General features: G+C 38.0%; 1 protein-coding gene and 2 long non-coding RNA genes across 3 annotated transcripts; 2 read left to right on the forward strand and 1 right to left on the reverse strand.

Annotated features, from left to right (window-relative positions):
• Positions 1–592: 592 nt before the first annotated feature.
• Positions 593–7,347, forward strand: LOC135074440 (uncharacterized). Its single transcript, XR_010257839.1, has 3 exons — positions 593–989; positions 1,065–1,115; positions 6,919–7,347. It is a non-coding gene; the product is annotated as an uncharacterized LOC135074440 (long non-coding RNA).
• A 3,530-nt stretch (positions 7,348–10,877) lies between these two features.
• Positions 10,878–22,334, reverse strand: LOC135074446 (TBC1 domain family member 16). Its single transcript, XM_063968739.1, has 7 exons — positions 21,367–22,334; positions 20,160–20,356; positions 15,043–15,544; positions 14,826–14,970; positions 14,646–14,752; positions 13,765–13,946; positions 10,878–13,301 (listed from the first exon to the last, which is right to left on the reverse strand). The coding sequence occupies exons 1-7, from the start codon at positions 22,236–22,238 to the stop codon at positions 13,108–13,110; spliced, it is 2,199 nt and encodes a 732-aa protein (XP_063824809.1). The 5' UTR covers positions 22,239–22,334; the 3' UTR covers positions 10,878–13,107.
• Positions 15,842–16,498, forward strand: LOC135074931 (uncharacterized). Its single transcript, XR_010257918.1, has 2 exons — positions 15,842–16,040; positions 16,216–16,498. It is a non-coding gene; the product is annotated as an uncharacterized LOC135074931 (long non-coding RNA).
• Positions 22,335–22,577: the final 243 nt, after the last annotated feature.

Genomic DNA, 22,577 nt, shown 5'->3' on the forward strand with positions numbered 1-22,577 from the left:
TTATATTTTTTGAAACTAATTTTAAAACATCTTAAATTCCTTTTAAATGACCCATAACGTCATTCCCTAGGCATGTCCGTACTCCAAAAGTTTGTGTTTTGGAACCCATATTTATAAAAACATCAACTTTATCCTTTGTTTTAATTAACGAATAATCAATTTAAATGTATATTACACCAAACTCTGTTAATATTCTGCGGTTTCAATAAACAATAATTTGATTTTCTTTAGTTGAAAAAGAGTCCACAGCTTTTAGCGTCATTCCCTCGCCACGCACTGATTTTATAATTTCGCGCTTTAATATGTATTTAGAGTGAATGACATTTAGTTGAGTTTAAAGTACGATACGAAGTTATCCTCAGACCAAACTGGCTTTGCGGTAGCCGTTTTTTGAATTAGTGCAAACGTGGCAGTTGTTGCGGAAACATGTGTTGATCCAGTCACTTCGTCAGTCCCTAGTTGAGTAGCTTTATTGATTACAATAGGAAATTGTATATAATTTAATAGTATTTACGTGTGGTTTTTCGGCTATTTTCGGTACATCGTATTAAGCATCTTATAATATAAAGTTAATCTGCATTTGTGTTATGTTAAGAAGAGCCATCTATTGGAGCGCGTGAGAAGCTCCAACCAAAGATCAATGGCAATACTATCACCGAGCACACCGCATCGATTACGTCACGCGATGTCAAGAAACCACAACAGATGGCGCTGAAGCACACCTATAAAAACGATTGCACGGACGCTTAACGTCTCTCATTCTCATTTGAACTTTCAACTGAAATATTGTAAACGCTTTATTGTAAAGTAATAAATCCCAGTATATCTTCAAAGTCGCCTGATTTACCCGTGTTGATCCATACACACAAGAAGATTAGGAGTCACAGACAATAGCTAGAAATTAGAAGCCTAGGAACACACTCTGAACACGCAAACATTGGACCTTCAGAGCCGCATCATCCATCATCACATCGAGGGATCAGCAAAGGGTCTGGCCAAATCGTTCCTTTTTTCCCCCATCTTATCCTATTTCAATTTTACTAAAGCTGTGCTTGTTCCTCTAGGTACCGTGTTGTGCTTCCTCACGAGTCACGTACGCAGTTTACAGGAATTTGGTGAGTACCCACTTTTATAAATCGTCAAAATGAGTGTTGAAAACCGTTGTAAATCTCCTAATTTGTGCGTAGATTCTGATGATACTGTAATTAGAGAATTAAATAAAAAACGCGGTTCAATCAAGGGTAGACTGACGTTATTCGTAAAATTTGTAAATTCTTTTCATAGCCACTCTCGTCCTAGCGATAAACAATTAACCGAATTAAAATTGCGTAGTGAATTAGCCAAATCATTATTTAGTGAATTTAATAGCATTCAAAGCTCCATCGAAATGCTCATGGTGTTAGATAGTGAAACTGCAATTCAGTTAGAACATCGTGAATCGTTTGAAAATATTTATTACGAAACCATGGCAGAAGCAGAAGGTTTAATAAAACGTTTTAGCCTTTCTGATACAACTAGTGCTAGTTCTAGGTGTGAAGCTTCGATAAATATTAAGCTTCCTACTATTTCACTACCCTCCTTTGACGGGTCGTTTGAAAATTGGTTAGAGTTCAGGGATACCTACCTTTCTATGATTCACAACTCCACCCAGCTTGATGACATTCGTAAATTCCATTATTTGCGTACATCGCTAACTAGTCAGGCAGCTCAAGTTATTAAATCAATAGAATGCACATCAGAAAACTACACAATAGCTTGGGATTTGCTCAATGAGAGGTATAATAACGTCAAGTTGCTGGTACATAATCATGTGAAGTCTTTATTTACCATTCAAAATCTAAATAAAGAGACTTCATTTCATTTAAGGAAATTAATTGATATAGTTTCAAAGAATTTACGTGCCTTAAAGACACTCGGGGAACCTATAGAATATTGGGATACACTTATTATTTATATCATTACCTCCAAATTAGACGCAGTAGTTGAGAAAGAGTGGGAGGAACATAAAAATAATTTATTTACGCAGCATCATAAACGCATTAAGTTAGACGATCTCATTACATTCTTGAAAAATAAGGCAGACACTTTAGAAATGATTAAAGCGCATAATTCTTCATCATTTTCTAATAGTAAAGTCCCTTTTGATAACAATAAAAAACCTCAACAACAATCGCAACAAAAATCACATATTTTCGCTTCAACAAAAAATAATGTGAATTCCAAAAGTACCCGCACATGCTCATTATGCAGCGGAAATCATTCGCTTTATTCTTGTACTAAGTTTTTGGATTTAAACGTTAAAGAGAGATTAGAATTCGTTAATAATAAAAGGTTATGTGTTAATTGTTTACGAGCTGGACATTTCGCTTCAAATTGTTATTTTGGTCCATGTAAACAGTTCAGTAGAAAACACAACAGTTTATTGCACAGTAACAATAATGATAAAGTAGAAAACGCATTAGTATCAGTCGTGGAGTGCCAACCGGATTCGAACCCCGTACTGCACTCGTCGGCAGTGTTACATACAGCCGAACCGACACGAAACGAGAATTCGAACAATAGTTTGTATACGCAGGCGTCAGAAACTGTTTTATTATCCACAGCTTTAGTGGAGATAGCAGGTAATGACAATGTATATCATAAGGCTCGCGCTTTGTTAGACAGCGGCAGTCAACACTGTTTAATTACAGAAAATTTACGTAAAAAATTAAAAGTCGATTCGATACAGTCCACATATCATATCACAGGAATAGGGCATTCACACACTCAGTCAACAGAGTTGTGCGAAATTAAGGTCAGGTCATTAAACGGTGATTATAATACTCGCTGTAAATGTATAGTTTTGAAACATATAACTTCAAATTTACCAACAGTTCCATTACATTATAACTCTTTAGACATTCCGAATAATATTCAGTTAGCCGATTCGTTATTTTATTTACCGTCAAAAATTGATTTATTGATCGGGGCTGACGTGTTTTGGGAATTGTTGATAGAAGGTAAAATGCGTTTACCGGCAGGTCCTTACCTACAAAACACTACGCTAGGTTGGATTATTTCAGGCATTGTTTATAATTCAAAATCAATAAATAACAAAATACAATGTCATCATTTGCAATCTTTACAATTAGATGAGCAGTTACGTAAATTTTGGGAATTAGAAGAAAATTATAGACATAAACAATATCTTACAGAGGAAGAACGCCATTGTGAACAGCTGTTTACTGAAACTACAAAACGTGCAGTTGATGGTCGTTTTTCAGTTCGCATTCCAGTACGAAATGAATTAGTACTTGATGAATTAGGTAATAGTTACGATATTGCAAAAAATAGATTTTTGTCATTAGAACGCAGGTTAGAACGGTCTCAAGAGTATAAAAAAATGTATAGTGATTTTATGCAAGAGTACTTAGACCTAGGTCACATGACACGTATTGAAAACTACACTTCACCTCATTATTTTCTACCGCATCACGGTGTCTTACGAGAGCAAAGTACTACTACAAAACTAAGAGTAGTTTTCAATGCAAGCCAAAAAACATCAACTGGCAAATCTTTAAATGATGTCCAAATGCCAGGGCCTGCATTGCAAAACGAATTATTTTCTATAATTTTGCGTTTTCGTCAATATAAATTTGTCGCTTGCGCGGATATCGAGAAAATGTTCAGGCAAATATTAATTCATGAAAATCAAAGAGATTTACAGTTAATATTATGGCGAGAAAATCCATCACAGCCTATCAGTGTGTACCGGCTTAATACTGTAACATACGGTACGGCGTCTGCACCGTACTTGAGCAATCGTTGCATTAAACAACTAGGCTTTGACTGTACGGACGAAGACATTTCACGTACAATATTAACAGATTTTTATGTAGATGACCTTATAACTGGTTCAGATTGTATTGAGAAGTTATCACACATATGTAAGGGTGTATCTGAAACTTGTCTATCTGGTTGTTTTCCCTTAAGGAAATGGACATTTAATTCGCCTGAAAATATTTTGAATAATAACATAACTTTTGATAATTCCAAAAATTTTTCTTTAGATGAAAATTATTCCAGTAATACTCTTGGTTTAGGTTGGTTTAACAAAAGCGACGAATTTCATTTCACATCAAAGGTCAATTTTGAATGTAATAATGTTAGTAAACGACAAATTCTATCAATTGTTTCACAGATTTATGACCCTCTCGGTTTGTTAAGTCCGTTTATAATTATTGGCAAAATGATATTACAAAAGTTATGGTTATGTAAACTTGATTGGGACGATGAAGTACCTATTAATATTTTAAAGAATTGGGAAAAGTTTATTGAAGCATTAACTTATTTACATAATATTCGCGTACCGCGTCATGTTGTAGGAACGTGTGACCATTCTAGGATCGAATTACACATATTTACGGATGCGAGCGAGGCTGCATACGGTGCGTGCGCTTATGTTCGGACGTGCAATAGTAATGATGACGTCATCACGGTGAGATTATTATGTTCGAAGAGCCGCGTCGCGCCAGTGAAACCGGTTAGCATTCCACGGCTCGAGTTATGCGGTGCACTATTGCACAAAATATAACAGAAGACAAACTCCATACTAAACGCGCTCGAGCCACGCACACATAGACAGACACCGCTCTAGCAAGACTGTCTTGGACGAATGCGAGCGCGACGTGGCGCGACAGACGTTCGCCACACGTTCGCTGTGGTTCGCTTGAGTCACGTGCCGGATAACCGCCTGTGATATTATTTTGTTTTGCGAAATTGACGAAAATGAGTGAATAGAAAAAGTCGTATTATAATTGTTCGGTATTTGGTTGCTTAAACTCATCATTAAATACCGAATTTTCATTTTTGTAAATTACCAGTTGATTCGGGGAGGTAAGTAAGTTATTTATTTGAATTTCAATTGAAATTGAAAGCCAACTCAATTATTAGGAATATCGAATTGTTTTAGAGAGGTTTTAGGAATTATTGGATAACTAGCTTTTGCCCGCGGCTTCACCCGCGTGAAATTTAGTTTGTCACAGATCGTCATAAATTATAGCCTGTATGTTATTCAGGGTTGTAAACAATAATACTGTAAAGTTACATCAAAATCCGTTCTGTAGTTTTTGCGTGAAAGAGCAACAAACATCCAGACATCCAAACTATCGCATTTATAATATTATAGTTAGATAATAGTGTCAACCACTCAACTAAATACTACTTCCTTCTCGTGTATTTGTTTGCAAACTATTACTATAATAACGTACTAAATATAAATAAGTATACGTGGATATCTGTTATTGTCTTTTTATTTAACATTTTTCTATCATAACGAAATAAACGCAACACATGGCAAGCCAACCCTAGCGCGACGGCCGAGCGTGCGAGCGAGAGAGGTATGCAAAGCGAGGTACATACATGAGTTTACCTTCTGTTATATTTTGTGACTATTGGGAGCTAGATTGTATGATAAAATAATTAAATCACTTCGATTGAACTTTGACAAAGTTGTTTTTTGGACAGATTCTACTATAGTTCTCAGATGGTTGCAAATGTCACCACATCAGTTAAAGACTTTTGTTCAGAATCGCGTTGTTGAGATAAATGAGTTGACAAGCAACACAATTTGGCTGCATGTAAACTCGTCAAATAATCCAGCTGACCTGGTTTCCCGTGGAGTACTTTTAAATGAATTAAGTTCATCAGCTTTATGGTGGAACGGACCCACCTTTTTATTTGAAGATAGCATAAAATGGTCACAAAATCAAAATAATATTTTGCAAAACTTAAATGATTTGCCTGAATTAAAACTTCCCACTACAAACTTGTTCTGTAGTAGCGATTCTAATTTACCTGTCATTGATTTCAGCCGATTTTCTAAACTAAATCGATTACAAAGATCTTGTGCTTATGTAATGCGTTTTATACATAACATACGAACAAAATCTATTGATGAGCGGTTACACGGGCCGTTATCAGTAGAAGAACTTGATAAATCCTTATTGTTTATAGTTAGACAGGCACAAATAGAATCGTTTCCTGAAGAATACAATGCGCTTTATAATAATCTTTCTATAAATAAATCAAAACGTAATATTTCCAGTTTAAATATATTTTTAGATGCTGACAAAATCATAAGAGTCGGGGGCAGATTAGTTAATTCTGAATTTTCATATGACAAAAAGCACCCCATTTTATTGTGTAGTAAACATATCTTTACCTATTTATTATTTCAAAGTCAACATTTAAAATTATTGCACGCTGGGCCTCAATTAATTTTATCTCATATCAGAGACAATTGGTGGCCACTAGGCGGTAGAAACTTAGCAAAAAAAGTCGTTAACCAGTGTGTCATGTGTTGTCGTTTGAAAGGTAAAATAGTACAACCAATCATGGGTAACTTACCAACTGAACGAGTAACTGCAAATTTTCCTTTCATAAACTGTGGAGTAGACTATGCTGGACCTTTATTTATTTTAAATAAGAAAGGTAGGGGTTCCAGACTAGAAAAATGTTATTTATGTCTATTTATATGTTTTTCAACTCGAGCGATACACTTGGAACTAGTAACTAGTTTGTCTTCACAGAGTTATATTTTAGCACTGAAACGATTTATTTCCCGGAGAGGAAAACCTTATCAAATATTTTCCGATAATGGACGTAACTTTGTAGGAACAGCTCGTGAATTTTCAGATTTTTTAAAGAGTAATTCTCAGTCTATCATTGATTACGCTTCAGATAATCACATTAAATTTAAATTCATTCCCCCTTACGCGCCTCATTTTGCCGGTTTATGGGAAGCTGGGATCAAGTCCTGTAAGCACCATATAACACGTGTGGTAGGAAATGTAAACATGACTTATGAGGAATTCAGCACAGTTTTGGTACAAATTGAAGCTGTCCTGAATTCCCGCCCTATGTATCCTTTATCCTCAGACCCCAACGACTACTCTCCACTCACTCCTGCCCACTTCACTATTGGTCGGCCGCTGACTGCACCTGCAGAAAGTGATATTACCGCTGCAACCACGAACACACTCAATCGTTACCAGCGAGTTGAACAGCTGAGGCAGACATTTTGGAGGAGATGGTCTACAGAGTACATATCAGAGCTTCAGAAACGTACTAAATGGCAACAGAAAACTGAAGACTTGCAAACTGGAACATTGGTTGTCATAAAGGACGATAACCTTCCGCCGCTGAAATGGCGGTTAGGACGCATAATAACTCTGATTTCAGGCAGTGACGGCGTACCAAGGGTTGCTGTCATTCGGACGGCCACGGGCGTCATACACAGGGCATTCTCAAAGATATGCCCACTTCCGGTCGCTGAGGTGCCAGGTTCGAGGCTCGGCGCGTGACACGACGCGACGTGAGCTGAGATGTTGAGAGGGAGTCTCTCAAGGCCCGCCGGAATGTTAAGAAGAGCCATCTATTGGAGCGCGTGAGAAGCTCCAACCAAAGATCAATGGCAATACTATCACCGAGCACACCGCATCGATTACGTCACGCGATGTCAAGAAACCACAACAGATGGCGCTGAAGCACACCTATAAAAACGATTGCACGGACGCTTAACGTCTCTCATTCTCATTTGAACTTTCAACTGAAATATTGTAAACGCTTTATTGTAAAGTAATAAATCCCAGTATATCTTCAAAGTCGCCTGATTTACCCGTGTTGATCCATACACACAAGAAGATTAGGAGTCACAGACAATAGCTAGAAATTAGAAGCCTAGGAACACACTCTGAACACGCAAACAGTTAAGTTTTACTCCAAATCGTCAGTCCCTAGACCGTCAGGCCCTAGCTTTAAACGGCGCTTGGGTCTAAATTACTAGTTAGGGAATGACGTTTTTTATATAGTGATAATAACAAAACAACTACATTAAGTATATTAACTTATCTATTAATGTTAAGGTTATAAGTTTTATACTTTATTAGAAGTCATATAGGAGTAATGTAGTATGAAAAAATTGAAAATTATAATTTCTCCTAAAATAAAGCATAAAGTGAGTGGCCCTTTTAGACATAACATAATTAATTAATAAACTATAATTTACACTAATAAAGTATTCAAAAGCATCTTAAAAAAGTTACGGACAAAATGACGTCGAAAATATACAGATTTTTATGGAATGACCCATCTATCAAATGTGAAATGTTAAAATTTACTGGTTTTTTATTTGTTCCTATGTATTTACATAACTACCTTTCTGGATGCCAAATTTGAACCTTCGAGGTCATCTGGAAGTGGTTAGAATTTAGTCTATAGGTCAGACATGTAGATTTTTGGACGTCAATATCTAAAGAACCGTTTGAGGCATATTTATGAAATTTGAAACTGATGTATATCTTGCAAGTCTCAACACATGAGCCAAATTTGAAGTGTTAATGCACAGTAGTTTTTGAGTGATGAGGAGTCAAAAGTGGCTCAAAGTGGTTCGTCTAAATATACGCACGGTGCAGTCCCCTCCCTGGAACTAGGCTTAACATGCTCCCGCATGTCTAGGATGATTGCTCAATGTTGATTTAGTCGATTTTCTCCTGATGGAAACATGTAAGACAAAAATAAAATTTCCAATATTACAAACCTTCTAGAGCAGATGCCGCGAAAACTATACAATTAATAGAAAAACTTTTCTATCTCACCTGTAGCAAATTGAATATGCTTTTTTTGGTTCAAAGTAGTCATGTCACTAGGACGCATAGTTTCCGAGGATTAAGCGAAAAACCGGAAAGTGGCACCTTTAAACCGCCCTCTCCCCGCCGGCTCAAGGGCTAAGGGCGGGGACTTTTGCTATGTTCACCTCCTAACTAGTCTAAATAAAGTCCTGAAGTCAGAAATTGTGTTCTACAGTTTTCCATCTATAATGCTTTATTGACTGGACTATAGTCGGATTGTATAATCCGCCGTTTTACATTACCACTAGGCATTTTACATTACAGCTCTGTTTTGTAATACGGCGGTTCAACGTTTAGGCGGATTGTCATTGCGATACGTTCTTCAATACGGCGGCCCACGTTTAGCCGCATCGTACTATTATTTAGATTGTAGGGTGACCATACTTACAAAATAAAACAATGTTTAATGAAAATAAATTTTAATAAGACATTTCTTCTCACGATGTTCCTTAGTAATTAAGTAAGAATTATTATCTTCGTTACTGTAAGTAATACTAAATTATATAAGGTGTTATTTTTTGTACTGATCATACTTTACCAACGCATCTAATAAAATCATACAAATACAACCCAAGTGTTTTTAAAAAAAAATTCAGGCTAGTTTTTGTTTTTACTTTTCCTAACAAAAAAAAGATATTATTTTTACAACCATCCTGTCTTCACTCACTGCCTCTCTCTCTTTCTTTACTCATTTCATTCATACGAGTACGAACAATGGCCGCGCGCATTCATTCAACGTTCACACACATAAAGGTTAGATTACACTAAACCTACGTTACCAAAAATTATCACTCGTGAGTATGTACGATGTTACGTCATGTTAATAGGTACTACGCGCTGGGAGAAACAAAATCTAGCTACATAAGTAGGTAAATAAGTGTATTTTCATTAGTGTAATAGCGGGGGACTTTTCCAACGAACCGAGGCGAATCATCCGCGTTAAACTAGAAATTTAGAAAAGGATAGAAATTGGAATTCAATATCTACGGTTTCGTAATGCCTACGCAATTTATTTAGAGACGTAATAAAAAATTGATAGGTAGTAGGTACATACCTATCACTACTTCGCTTCGCGTCAGTGGAAATGCACCCTAATATTGAATATGATTATGTGTTGTAAATAAAACTCACTGATCAATTTTCCTGGTTTTAATTCCTAAATTATGATTTGCCATCACACTTTAGATTCATTGATTTTCCTTATTCACACATTTACCTATTTTGAATGTTGTTATTTAAAGTTCCTAGGTTATTATTACACTAATCACAATACATTTTGAACGTCAAGCCTTTGTTGAATGTTCACGTAAACACTGTCTTGCACTGTCTAATCTAGCCACGATCGAATTGAGTTAATGCTTTCGGGCTGCACACTTGCTTGCTGTTCACTAGACACCACGTCGGATGTTGTATTCACAATTCGCGCACTAACTTTTTTACGGAAAAAGTCCCTTTCGCGTAAACAAGCACTCATCTGTCCAAATCACACTGTAGGTATGTACCTAGGTAGACTTCCGCAATAACCATCGATAGAACTAGGTCGCGGTCGTGGCCCTTTGGCAACAACTCCTTGATAAGGCATTCCGTATTTTTACGCAAAAGCCGCCGTCTGCGGCGCTCGCATCTGGGTACCGCCAGCACTGTGCCGGTGATTGAAATTGAACTCGTCAAGTCAGGATACGGCTGCGCTCCCTGAAGCGCTGCGCGGCTCCAAACAAGCAATGAAGGTTTTCGACTCGTCAATGTTTCTCGTCGGCCAGTTAGTGTGCCCGAAACATAATTTCACCTGCGTTTTGTTATTGATCAAGCGCGGCATTGTAATAAATCACACATACACTGCAATACGTTTGGGCGCATTGGACGGACTGGGACGATTATTTATGTTGTTGCGCTCCCGCATGCCGATCGGCGGCTCGGCGCGGGCTGTGGGCGCGGAGCGACTGGCAGCGAGCGATATCAATATGGCCGACTCACGCGGCGCGGCACGTGGCAGGTCGTTGCCCTCGGCCGGCTACTACGATAGTGCGTACAAACGAATACTCACCGCGCTCAAAGGATGATTTATTTTTTATTTTTTTCGAAACATTCTTTGTCGTTTTACTCGAAAACTAGCCTGAATTTTTTTTTAAAAACACTTGGGTTGTATTTGTATGATTTTATTAGATGCGTTGGTAAAGTATGATCAGTACAAAAAATAACACCTTATATATTTGGCTTCAGTAATTTTTTTGTATACTTATTTATAAATCACAGGGGACAGCCATCTCAAAACAAATAAACTTTTTGAAAGTTAATAATTTAATAAAATATTTGGCTTTAGTCATTAAACGTAATGAGTAATCACAAGGTTCAAACAAACATTTTAAAATAAAAGATATCTCAAAATCTTCACCGGCCACTGTCATAATACCATACTTTTTGCTCCATTAATATTGAGTAGGATTCCGCCGAACACCAGAATCCATAGCCACTTTAGCGGTTTTGATGTGGGCTATAACCTCCAAAACTCGGTCCCTTGTCCACGGTTTTTTGACTGTTCCACATTGTGAAGAATAGAAATTCTTCAATTGCAAGTTAAAACTGTTGTTAAACTAACTGTCGACACACATATTTATAACTTTTCTTTATTAGATTCAGAAAATTAAATAACCCCGTAATTTAGCAACACATTTTCTGCATCCGACGCCATTGTTGTTGTTATGTCAGGCAGCGCCACGGTGTTGAAAATTTGAACTAAAAACTGTCAAAGCGGCGGGTAATGACGCGCTGTTTTACATTACGGCTAGCCGTATTGAAGAACGTTTGGCGCCGAATATATTCCAGCGGATTTTCATTCAGCCGTATTCAATCCGCCTAAACGTTGAACCGCCGTATTACAAAACAGAGCTGTAATGTAAAATGCCTAGTGGTAATGTAAAACGGCGGATTATACAATCCGACTACGACACATACATTTCCTCGATAGCCTAAGTATAGTACCAGACACCACCACAACAATATTAAAAAATATATTTTTTACTACTTCGAAGTAAGTATGAGCCAATTGACATCAGGCAAACGTAACAAGTTTGAACACTTTATAGATACGTTTGCCAGCTGGTGTCTAGTATTATATCTTAGGTAAATTCACTTGCTATCCATTAATACTTATTACGTCCTATAAATTCTATAAACAGGTACCAACGTATCATCATAATAACATTATTAGATGACAATAGATAGTAAATAGATGACAATAATAAACGATCTTCAAATGATTAAGTGCGCGATATGAATTTATTTTAACGACATTTAACAATAGGTACATCATGATGAACTTGCAAACTTAAGAACGTACGAATAAGTATACGAAGTTAACAATACAGTAATTCATTACTTTATTTTAAGAACGTCTTCAATTGTTTCCACGCTGATATGTTCCGTCAATTGGTGGAAAAAACCTCTTTTTTTCACTATCGAATTATGGGTTAACCCCACAAACAGATTTTCATGTGAAATTAATTATCTCACAAACTTTAATTGTCCCTTTTCACGCTGTGACCTGTGACTGTCATGTCTCACACTATAAATAATACAAAATCTACCAAGCTCCTTAATTCTGGTAATACTGTCATTTGTACTGTATGTAGTACATATCTAATTTTATACTTGCTTGGTTAGAAATCTAACTAAATACAGAAGCTAGGCGCCAAAAAAATTATTATCACAAAAAACTTATTGCTTAGGCATTTTGTCTTGAAGAATTGCTTAGCAAACTTGACTAACTTTTTACTCGCTAATGTGGTAGTTATTTTTTTATTTTGGTGTAACTGTTAAAATAATAAACAAAAACGATTACCGATTTTCCTGCCAAAACTGAACTGATGCTCAACTGTTTTGATCTTAATAAGGACTCATCCCGCGTACTTGCGACAACGCAATGATTCTGCTTTATGCCAAGCACAGTTGCTGTCAAGTTGTTGTTATGGACAAGATACCGACATTTTTCCAGAAAATCCGTCGGCTGTTTTACGGTTATAGATCTAAGCTATTAAAAATTAAGGTACTGCCAAATGCCACACGCCCTCAATGAATTTTGATTTAATGATGCTGGCTGCAAAAACACTGGTGTCAGATGATGAACAATCATCATAATTATGGAATGAGGGCTTTCTTTTCCACATTAGGTTTGTCCACATTCCTACGTGTACCAAGAAGAAGAGCCAAGAAGTTTGCAAAACGGCTTTGTTACATGTGTTGTCAATTTTTTGGCCACTCTGGGTGTCACAAACTATTTGACGCTGACTGTACTCCCTGGGCACAAGAATATTAGTCAGAAGATGTTATATGCTTAGATCTATAACTGTTCTTATAAAGTGTAGCCTGTCCATTCAGGGCCAGCTTAGTTTCCATCGCAAGTCTTCGATCTTCATCTGTTTCACCTTTCAAGTCTCAATTCCTACTGCGCCTTGTACTCGCAGACTAGGTGTTCCCCAGTGCATTCTATGCTAGGTCTGTGTGTGGAGTCCCATATGCCAGGCCCGCAGCGCTGGCACATGCCAGCTAGGGTACATGGCACTCGGACTAGAGATCGGAACTGGTGGAGGAGACCGCGAGCCTTGCGGAGGATAAGACGGCCGTCCATGTACATGGCTGGAAAGAAAACGTTCCCAATTAGGCACATCTATAAAATAAAATAGAGAAATATTTGTTTAGTATCACATAAGTACACATACCAAAACATAAACATCGTAGTCGATAAATAACAAACAAACGTGGGCATTTCCGTAAACAAACAAAGACAGCATATTGATAGCTCATAAAAAATGTGTAAGTCATACATAATAAGGTGGAATTCCATTAATATCTGAAGAAGAAGACCATTTGGTAAACATTAATGTAACTTTATAAAATTTAACATGACTATATGTATACTTAAGTACATCTTTCCTTACCTAGCGAGCTGAAATGTAATAGCATGGTCCTGCGCGATGACGTCATCGTCGTGCACGACGATGATGGCCAGGCAAAGGAACAGGTAGAAGTAGGCCGTCTGGTAGTTGGTAACAAATGATAAGCGCCACCGCCTCAGTGAACTAACTTCATATTTCCTTACCTAGCGAGCTGAAGTGTAACAGCATCTCATCAGTGTTCAGGTCCTGTGCGATGACGTCATCGGCGTACACCGCGATGATGGCCAGGCAGAGGAACAGGTGGAAGTAGTCCGTCTGGTAGTTGGCCCAGCACGCCTCCCACATGCGAAGAGCCACTGCTTCAGTGAACTCGCGCTTGAAGCATCTGGAATAAGGAGTAAGTTTGTGTATCAATATTTTTGTCCAGAGAAGTAAATTGTATGTAGAATAAAGCGATTTGTCTGGTCTTATTTTCAAAGTGTAATGGAATCTTAAATTATTCAGAGGGGAATCGAAAGCAAAGAATAGGTAATACTATCACTACTACTGTTGACCTGAATAATAAATTAGTAGGACCTAACTGCTTCCCACTTGATATTTAACCTGACATTTCAACACTTGACAATAATTAGCATGACATTTTAACAATATTTTTCCATTTTAATAATTCATTAATTCTATCTTTATTTTATAATTATCGAATTGTTTAATAATGACATTTCCACCAAACTCAATGTGTACTTATTTCTTTTTGAAACTATTAAGATCGTCGTTCTGTCTCCTTCCTAAAGTTGCTGTGCCCTAACTGGGTCCACATTGTATAACTGCCTAAATTGTAAGACCTAAAATGTGAATGCTAATGTGGTTATGCAAAATAAACTATTGAGTATTGAGTATCACTTTCATATTTTACTTTTTTTTTAAGAAAATAAGATTTTTCATGATGTTAAAACAAACATTTTTATATTGTGTGCAGCGCAATGCGCAACGCACGATCGTCTACGTCATTTCAGTCGCAAAACTATTAATTAAAAGTAATTAGACAAATCTAACACAATTTTTGAAGATGTAAATTACGACTTACAGTAAAATCCATCTATGACAAAACAGGAGTTCCATTGCATCCACGTGTTTTTCCAGATGCTTGTAAAAGTGTGGCAGCATTATCCTAATCAACTCCCGAAGGTAGCTCTGGAAAAAAAACTCTTATTTAGAATATGCCACTTATTTTTTGTTATTAATTAAATTAGGAATGATAAATCACCAAGTTGTTATCCATATCGTTATCAGTTGGAGTGCAAACAAAGATTGCCCTTTGCATTAGTCCGACGAAACACCAAAAAGTTTCGGCTTCGCATTTGATTTCGCATAACACTGGTGCCAGGAGATCACTCATGCCTTGTGTATATCTGAAAAACAAATGTCCTCATTATGCTACCAGTTTTTCCAGTTTTATCAACAAAGATAAAATAGTAACATACCCCAGTACTGGATTGTAAACTGCGTAGTTCAGCAAAATGTTTTTCATAATTTCAATGTTGTAGTTGTTCTCCCCAGCGAAAAAGGGATTGCCCCTGTCCGTTCTCACGACGTCTTTCTCGATGACGCATTGCACCGTCCTCCAGAAGTTCGCGTGCTGTTCTGGCGTCATCTTCTCAAGTCTTCTCCTTGTGATTTCTTCGTATTCTCTTGTCCTAATCTGCAGGATTATCTCCCTCTCATCATAAGTCGAGTTGTACGGGTAGCAGTGGAGCAAAAACGGCCACATCTCCCGCCTCAATTCCTTGTCTAGACCTCCAAAGAACACGCATTTTCTGAGAAACAGATCGTCTTCTATGACCCCTTTGCTGTTCATGATTTTGCCATAAAACAGTTCAGGGGTGATTTTAGGAACTTTTCCTTCTTCGGGATGCTGCTCAGATTTTTGTACTTCAGGACGGCAGACCATAAAATGACGGTACGGCAAATTAGGTTCCTCTGAGCCTGGGAAAAATAATTTTCAATTATGAAAAGTAATTACTTTGTAGTTTGGACGTAGGCGTAAATATAATCCACCCAAGCTTTGATGTATTTCATTAACTGTAAATACAGCCTTTATCCATTACTGAAACTTGAGTGGGTTGTTAGGTACCTCCTACGCAAGAGACAAGCAGATACATTGAATAACAAATATACTCAGAATTTTATCGAGAAAATGTCAGCCTAAATAACTTATTTTTAGAACAAGAGCGAAAAGAAAATCGTGTACTTACGTGTGCGACAAAGAAAGTAGGTAAGTATTGGCTCCGTGCACGATTACAGCGCCAACTAGCGTCCACAACTTTGTGGGTTCTGTCACATTGACATTTAGGTCGTATATTTGTGAAAAAATATCGAAATGAAAAAATAACAAATATTTTCAACTAATAAATTGTTGTGATACCACGATTTGGGTGGAAAAAAGGTTTTGAAATCATTTTGGTCATTCAAATCAAATGAGGTAAGTCCAAAAAGTGTGTTTAATTTTGATTGTGTCAGGGTTTGTTTACTTCATTTATAGTTGTAGTTTTACAGTAAAACAAAAAGAAAAAGCTACTTTAACGGTTTCATTATATAACAGTAAATATATTTAAATGTTTTTGTATCGCTAGTAATAAATTAAATATCGTTTTCAGATCGAAATGAGTATCGTTTTGAAGACCGGGTTTGTGAGAGTTACAATATCAAATTCCAACCACAAACCGTATTTAAAGGAAAGTTGTTGGTATTGGCTGGACAAGTCCGAGATGTAGAAGAATTAAGAACAAAACAAGGGCAGAGTTCAATAATTCACGCTCTCATCATAAGGCAAACATCTGTGCACAACAACTACTGTGACTCATTTTTGTACTACCACGTTGTATAGTTTAGTTATTTCCAAATTGTAAACGGCTATTAAAACAGCCCTATCGAAATACAGTCCACTCTTTTATTTAAGTTCCCAGTAGGACCCTTTTCATGCGATTAATTAATGATATTAAAATGTATTATGTAGAATCGCTTTGCCATTGACAGATACATCTGATGACAGAGCTTACATTATTTCTACTTTTGACCACCATGAGCGCTGCGATAGATTATGTCCCCCCCACCTAGTACTTCGCACCCAGCGAATACTTATTGATCGATTATGATAACTGTGTAAAATGAAAAAATAGTTGTTTTCAACTAACTTTCTACGACGTCTCATCACGACTTTGTATCCGGATGAGTTATCCGAGCAAATAGGGTGATAAATAACGCTAATTTGTGTTCGTAACTTTCTGAAAACTGGTATTTAGAAACGACGGTCTACAATGGCTATGTTGAAAAAGATACAATGTATAGGAATAATTGCCCCATTAGTTTGACCATGGCACAGAATAGCTAATAAGTACGAAGCATTATGGTACGTTTACACGCTTGCCAAGCCTTGGCAAGCCCCGACAATCACAAGCGTGTAAAGAGGGCGTTTGGCTTGGCTTGCGTGAGCTTGTGGGCGCTTGCTTCCGATCCAGTCGAGTGTCGGTTTTTTGACGCAGATCAAAGGGCGTTTGCGGCAAGCGCTTGCGACGCGTTTACACGTTGGTCCACGTTCAGTGGGCATTGTGATCTCGCGGCGAGTACACTCTTGTACGGACAAAAAAATGAGTAGCTGGTCAAATGACGAGTGTCTTTCCTTCCTCGAGCATACCAGATGGAATCCTGCATCTGGAATCCGAAAGATGCAAATCACAAAGATAAGAAGAAACAGGCCGTTACAAGTTCGGTGTCCGCCATGCTTGGATCTATCTTGCAGACTGACGCGTTCCCAAGCGTGTAAACTCCTTTCAAACGCCAAACGAGATTTTTGGAGGCTTGGGACTGTTTGCCGCTTGCGAAGGCTTGGCAAGCGTGTAAACGTACCTTTACAGTTCTGAGGTGGAATTGTGTAAAGCAATCGTTATCATTTGACAGTTCATATCGTACGGTTATTCTGTCAAACGCTTTGTATAACTGACTTTATCGTACGTTATGAACTGTCAAATGATTACGATTGCTTTACACAATTCCACCTCTGTTCTCTATGGGAAAGCTAAATGGGCTAAAGACCTAGGTAGGTAGTTTTTTCTTTAGTTTCTAAGTAGAAAACTTCATCATCATCATTTCAGCCATAGGGCGTCCACTGCTGAACACAGGTTTCCCCCAATGATTTCCATAATGACCGCTAGGTAGCGGCCTGCATCCAGCGCCTTCCTGCTACCTTTATGAGGTCGTCGTCGATCCACCTTGTCTTGGACGTCGTCCTACGCCACGCTTTTCGTTACGTGGCCTCCTCTCCAGAACTTTGCTGCCCCGTCTGCCGTCAGTTCTGTGTACTATCACTTCAGCGTGGGGCTATGTCAGCGACTTAAGTTCTTTTTTGAATCTCATTTCTGATGGTTGCGACAAACAAAGGTGCTACAAACGTAGTGGCGACAGTACGTTATGCCGACAATCAATGGCGCGACTGCACATTAGCTCGACGAACGTTAGCGCGACAGAACGATGGGGTGACAAACGAAAGCACGACAGTACTTTGGAGCGACAAACCCTAGCGCGACATTACTTAGGCTCGACAAACGATTGCACGACAGAACCTCCGATCGACAAACTACACTGTGACACAACTTTTTACTCAACGACCTAAAGCATGACAAACATAGTAACAAGTTATTTTAAAAAATATGTATGTGGATATATTAGGTTTATTTTTAATCTTACATTTTCAACTTAATGTGCCATAAGTATGTATCACTTAACTTTAAACTATCATGTTTACTTTAATTATACACAAAAATAGAATAAAATAAATTATAAAATAGAAATAATAAACGTTAAGAAAAATGTTCTCTCTGTATTTTTAATATTTTTTTAAATCACATTAATGTTATACGAAAAAATATTTGATAATGCATAATTAGGTTTTTTTTTACTTTCATGTTTACTTTCACATTTTTATACAATTAAATTTTTGTTAAAGTTTGTGTAGGTATAATTTAATTTTAAAGTAAACATGTAATTAAAAAATAAACCTAAAGCCTAATTATTATTATACATTACCATAGCTGGGCACCGTTAATCAAATAGTTAACTTCGTTAATCGTTAAACCGTTAATAAAAAAATTAACTTCGTTAAACGTTAAAACGTTACATTTCGCAAGATTTAACGCAAGTTAACGTTAATCGTTAATCCGTTAACACATGATAGTAAAACGAAAAAATAATTGTATGCGAGGTTCATTAATTTCGAAAGCTTGTATCGCGCATGGAATTTATTCCTCTTTTATGTTTGCGCTACAAGCTTTCGAAATTATTTGAACCTTGCTTAAGTACAATTATTTTTTTCGTTTTAGTACAACTGCATTTCAGAATAAAAGCTTGTTTTTAACAAAGTTTAAAACACTTTTTAGTAGTATCTCAATCTCAGAGCCTTGGTTCAATTACAATACAATTTAGCACCAAAGTGCTCGAAAAGACAAATCCAGAAAACCCAAACTCTTATAAGTTTCCACCGTTTCGTTTATGAATTCCTATGGCCACCTCCTGACTCCATCATCAGGACCCTGGACATCATCTAGTACTAAAGTGCTCGAAAAGAAATCCAACGAACCCAAATTCGATGCGATGCCGCCGTTTCATTTAGGAGTTCCTATGGCCACCTCATGACTCCATCATCAGACCAGCTCAATGGTACCATAACGTTGCATTGTCATCGTACCTACTTACATAAGTATACCCAGCTCAATCGGTTCAGGAAAGGTCTTAAATTCAGTTGCAAGAGTTGTCCCGCACATACTAACAAGACAGTGTCGTTAGTGAAGGTTACAAAAACTGTTGTTTTGGGTTCTGGAAGTTCTGGGAGCCCGAACGTATTTGTCAGAACGCGTTTTTCAGCGTGCCTGTTGTATCTTTTTGGTAAATTGTAGGTACCGGATTAACGATTAACGGACTTAGGATAATTTAACGGAAGTTAACGAGTCCGTTAACATTTTTTAAAGTTAACTTAAAAGTTAATCCGTTAATAGAAATGTTAACTTCGTTAATTAACGATTAACGGATTAACGAGTTAATGCCCAGCTATGTACATTACTAATACATCCACATTGAGTGGCGACCACGAGCTGGAAGACGTAGCGTGCGCAGGACCGGTCTTTGTGGAAATCCTTGGGGGAGGCCTTTGTCCAGCAGTGGACGTCTTTCGGCTGAAACGAACGAACGAACGAACGAATACATCCACATACATATTTTTTTAAATAACTTGTTACTATGTTTGTCATGCTTTAGGTCGTTGAGTAAAAAGTTGTGTCACAGTGTAGTTAGTTTGTCGATCGGAGGTTCTGTCGTGCAATCGTTTGTCGAGCCTTAGTAATGTCGCGCTAGGGTTTGTCGCTCCAAAGTACTGTCGTGCTTTCATTTGTCGCCCCATCGTTCTGTCGCGCTAACGTTCGTCGAGCTAATGTGCAGTCGCGCCATTGATTGTCGGCATAACGTACTGTCGCCACTACGTTTGTAGCACCTTTGTTTGTCGCAACTATGATATACACTCGCCCTCTCCATAGCACTAGCATAGGAAACTTACCTGGAGTTAGTTTGATGTTGTGCAGCAACGAATGCCATCTGTGCAGAACTTGAGCCAGGTGATCTAGCCCTCCGTGGTGGAAATGAAGAATCTTATATTGTGACTCTCGTGATGCTACTACCAGCTGACCACACGTGCAGTTGTCGTCGTTGAAAAACAACCGTAGAGACCGCATTTGACTTAAATCCACTGAAAACCTGTAAAAATTCATAGTTACGTGGATTACTGAAGTTTCTATTCTCCTTCTGGCCTTAATTAGGTACTTTACAAATAAGTTGAGTTTTAAAGATTGAAACTTACTAAACACACAGTTACATGAAAAAGTTTTCAGCTGCTGCTTTTGCCGGTTAATTTTTATGAGAAGTCGTTACTTTAAAGCGCGTTTTGGGTGTACTGGCTATCAGCCAGCAATTAATTATATCGAGGTTGTTAAAAGCGTATTTTAATTCGCATACGATATTCCTATGAATTTTTAAAGCTTCAAAATGAGATTCCGTAGCTTCAGTTCATAACTACGGGAAGAATGTATCTGAGAGAAAATAAAATCAAAGATAAATATCCTTTATTAAAGTGTGACGCGGCGCTAAACTGCTAAGCAATAAGCATTCCGAAGACGTGGCGGGATTCTCAACTCCCAAGAATGTGCCCGTAATGACCCGCGCAATCCTGCCCGTAGGATTCAGTCCAATTTAATTTCAACGACGATTTATTGTCTGTCATATAGATGGAAAATAAATGGAAAACTTTTCTTTTTAGAAGTTTTTGTAACATTTTGAACTTTATGTTGCTATTCCGAATGTCCTTATTTTAGTACCTATATCGTTTCCGTCATCAGTACCTTAGGGGTAAAGGGTAGATAAAGGGCAAGGTTTCCTTTGAAGTTTACTTCATTAGGTAAGTAAGTAGGTACGAATAATTTCAACTTGAGTAGTTTCCACCGTAGGCGTTTGGATTGAATTTCTTCGCTACCTAAGTAGGTAAATAAGAGGAGTTTATGTAAATTAATTACGTAGGTACTTAAAGATAAAGTGACTCATTAATTGCTAACATCGGTAAATACGTAAATTTTTGGTAATACTTACCTAACGCGCAAACATTCAGTATCGGTTTCGATAAAATGTTTGTGGTTCCTGCGTGTGTTGATATAATTTTAATTAGACTTTATCAACGCAATTATGTCTAATTACAGTTTGTTTATTAATCTTACCTACGGCATTTCATAGGGGCTCGCCGTTGCGGCACTGGGGAGCTTTGGACGCTGTCAGGAAACACCAAGTTGTGCTTCAAAGCCAGGAACTCCGGAGTGCTCATCCAGTTCGGGTTCCCCTCATCACAGGAGCTCATAGACAACGACCTAATAAACTTATCCCCAGACAGCGAATCTGGTGTCAAGTCTACATTCTCAATATTAGGATTCGCAATCGTTATGTTTACGGACGTCATCGATTGCGACCGCACATGTTTATCGTTAAACACCTCATCCTTCGATTCGTCCTTCTCAAAGCTACCAAACACATTGTCCTTTCCGGAATCTACGGACTTCACAGTCGGCTTAGAGCTCGTTGACAACTCGTCCTGAGTCGTGTCGTTATGTGTGTAACGAGTATCGGACGACTTAATGCTTTGTTTATCAGAATTGGAATTGAGACTGGTCGTTTCCGACGAATCGGAAAAGGCATTTTCGTTGTTGGAATCAACTTTATTAGTCTTAGCATCGTTGTGGGGCTTCGGTATAGCTTTAGGGTTTGCTTTTGTCGCGCCGTACCCGAGCTCGTCGCTCGGACTCGTCTCTACCGCGGAAGGACATTTTCTGAGTGTCGAGTTAGGGATCCAATTCAGAAAGAGCGTAGGTCGCTTAGCGTTGTTGTGTTGGTCTGTAAACACTTTTGTGGTTACTGTGAGATACCCGGGATGATGGACGATATCCAGTTCATGCCTGGCAATGGTCGGCGGATGTACGCACACGTTGTTCTTGCAAAACAATATTTCATTGTCGACGTAATCCGGGGGTTCCTCATCCTCAAACTCTAGACCGAGGAGATAGCTCGATGCCCGTTTGATTAGCTCTGGGAGAGGCATCTTGGTTGTTTCACATGTCCCTGATTGAAGAATTTGTTGCACGGCCTGTTATCACTCGCGACGCGACAATCTCATGCGACCGCTGTGCGTGTACTAGCGCATGTAAACACCTACAGCTATGTTGATAAGAGTATTGATCGCGCACCCGCGCGAATGGCGCCGGCTCTCGGCAACGTCACAGCTGTGAGCCGCAATAATTCACCCCTTTACTCATAATAACGCGACATTTGAAAGACAATAAGCTGGAATATGGACGTAAAGGAATTTACGTAAGATGTCGAGAACCAGTTATGTAAATTGAAGGAAGGGGTTGGTCTCGCGGAGACTTGAGGGAGGAAA

This window comes from Ostrinia nubilalis, chromosome 9 (assembly GCF_963855985.1).
Source record: "Ostrinia nubilalis chromosome 9, ilOstNubi1.1, whole genome shotgun sequence".
Classification (NCBI taxonomy): domain Eukaryota; kingdom Metazoa; phylum Arthropoda; class Insecta; order Lepidoptera; family Crambidae; genus Ostrinia; species Ostrinia nubilalis.

What these genes read in the sequence shown, in the direction of transcription:
- LOC135074446 (XM_063968739.1), bottom strand. Translation starts at nt 22,238, where the DNA reads ATGCCTCTCCCAGAGCTAATCAAACGGGCATCGAGCTATCTCCTCGGT. An exon ending in TGTCATAGATGGATTTTACT is followed by an intron (nt 13,947 to 14,645) that starts GTAAGTCGTAAT and finishes TCCTTATTCCAG; the next exon opens with ATGCTTCAAGCGCGAGTTCA. An exon ending in GTTACACTTCAGCTCGCTAG is followed by an intron (nt 13,302 to 13,764) that starts GTAAGGAAATAT and finishes TTTTCTTTCCAG; the next exon opens with CCATGTACATGGACGGCCGT.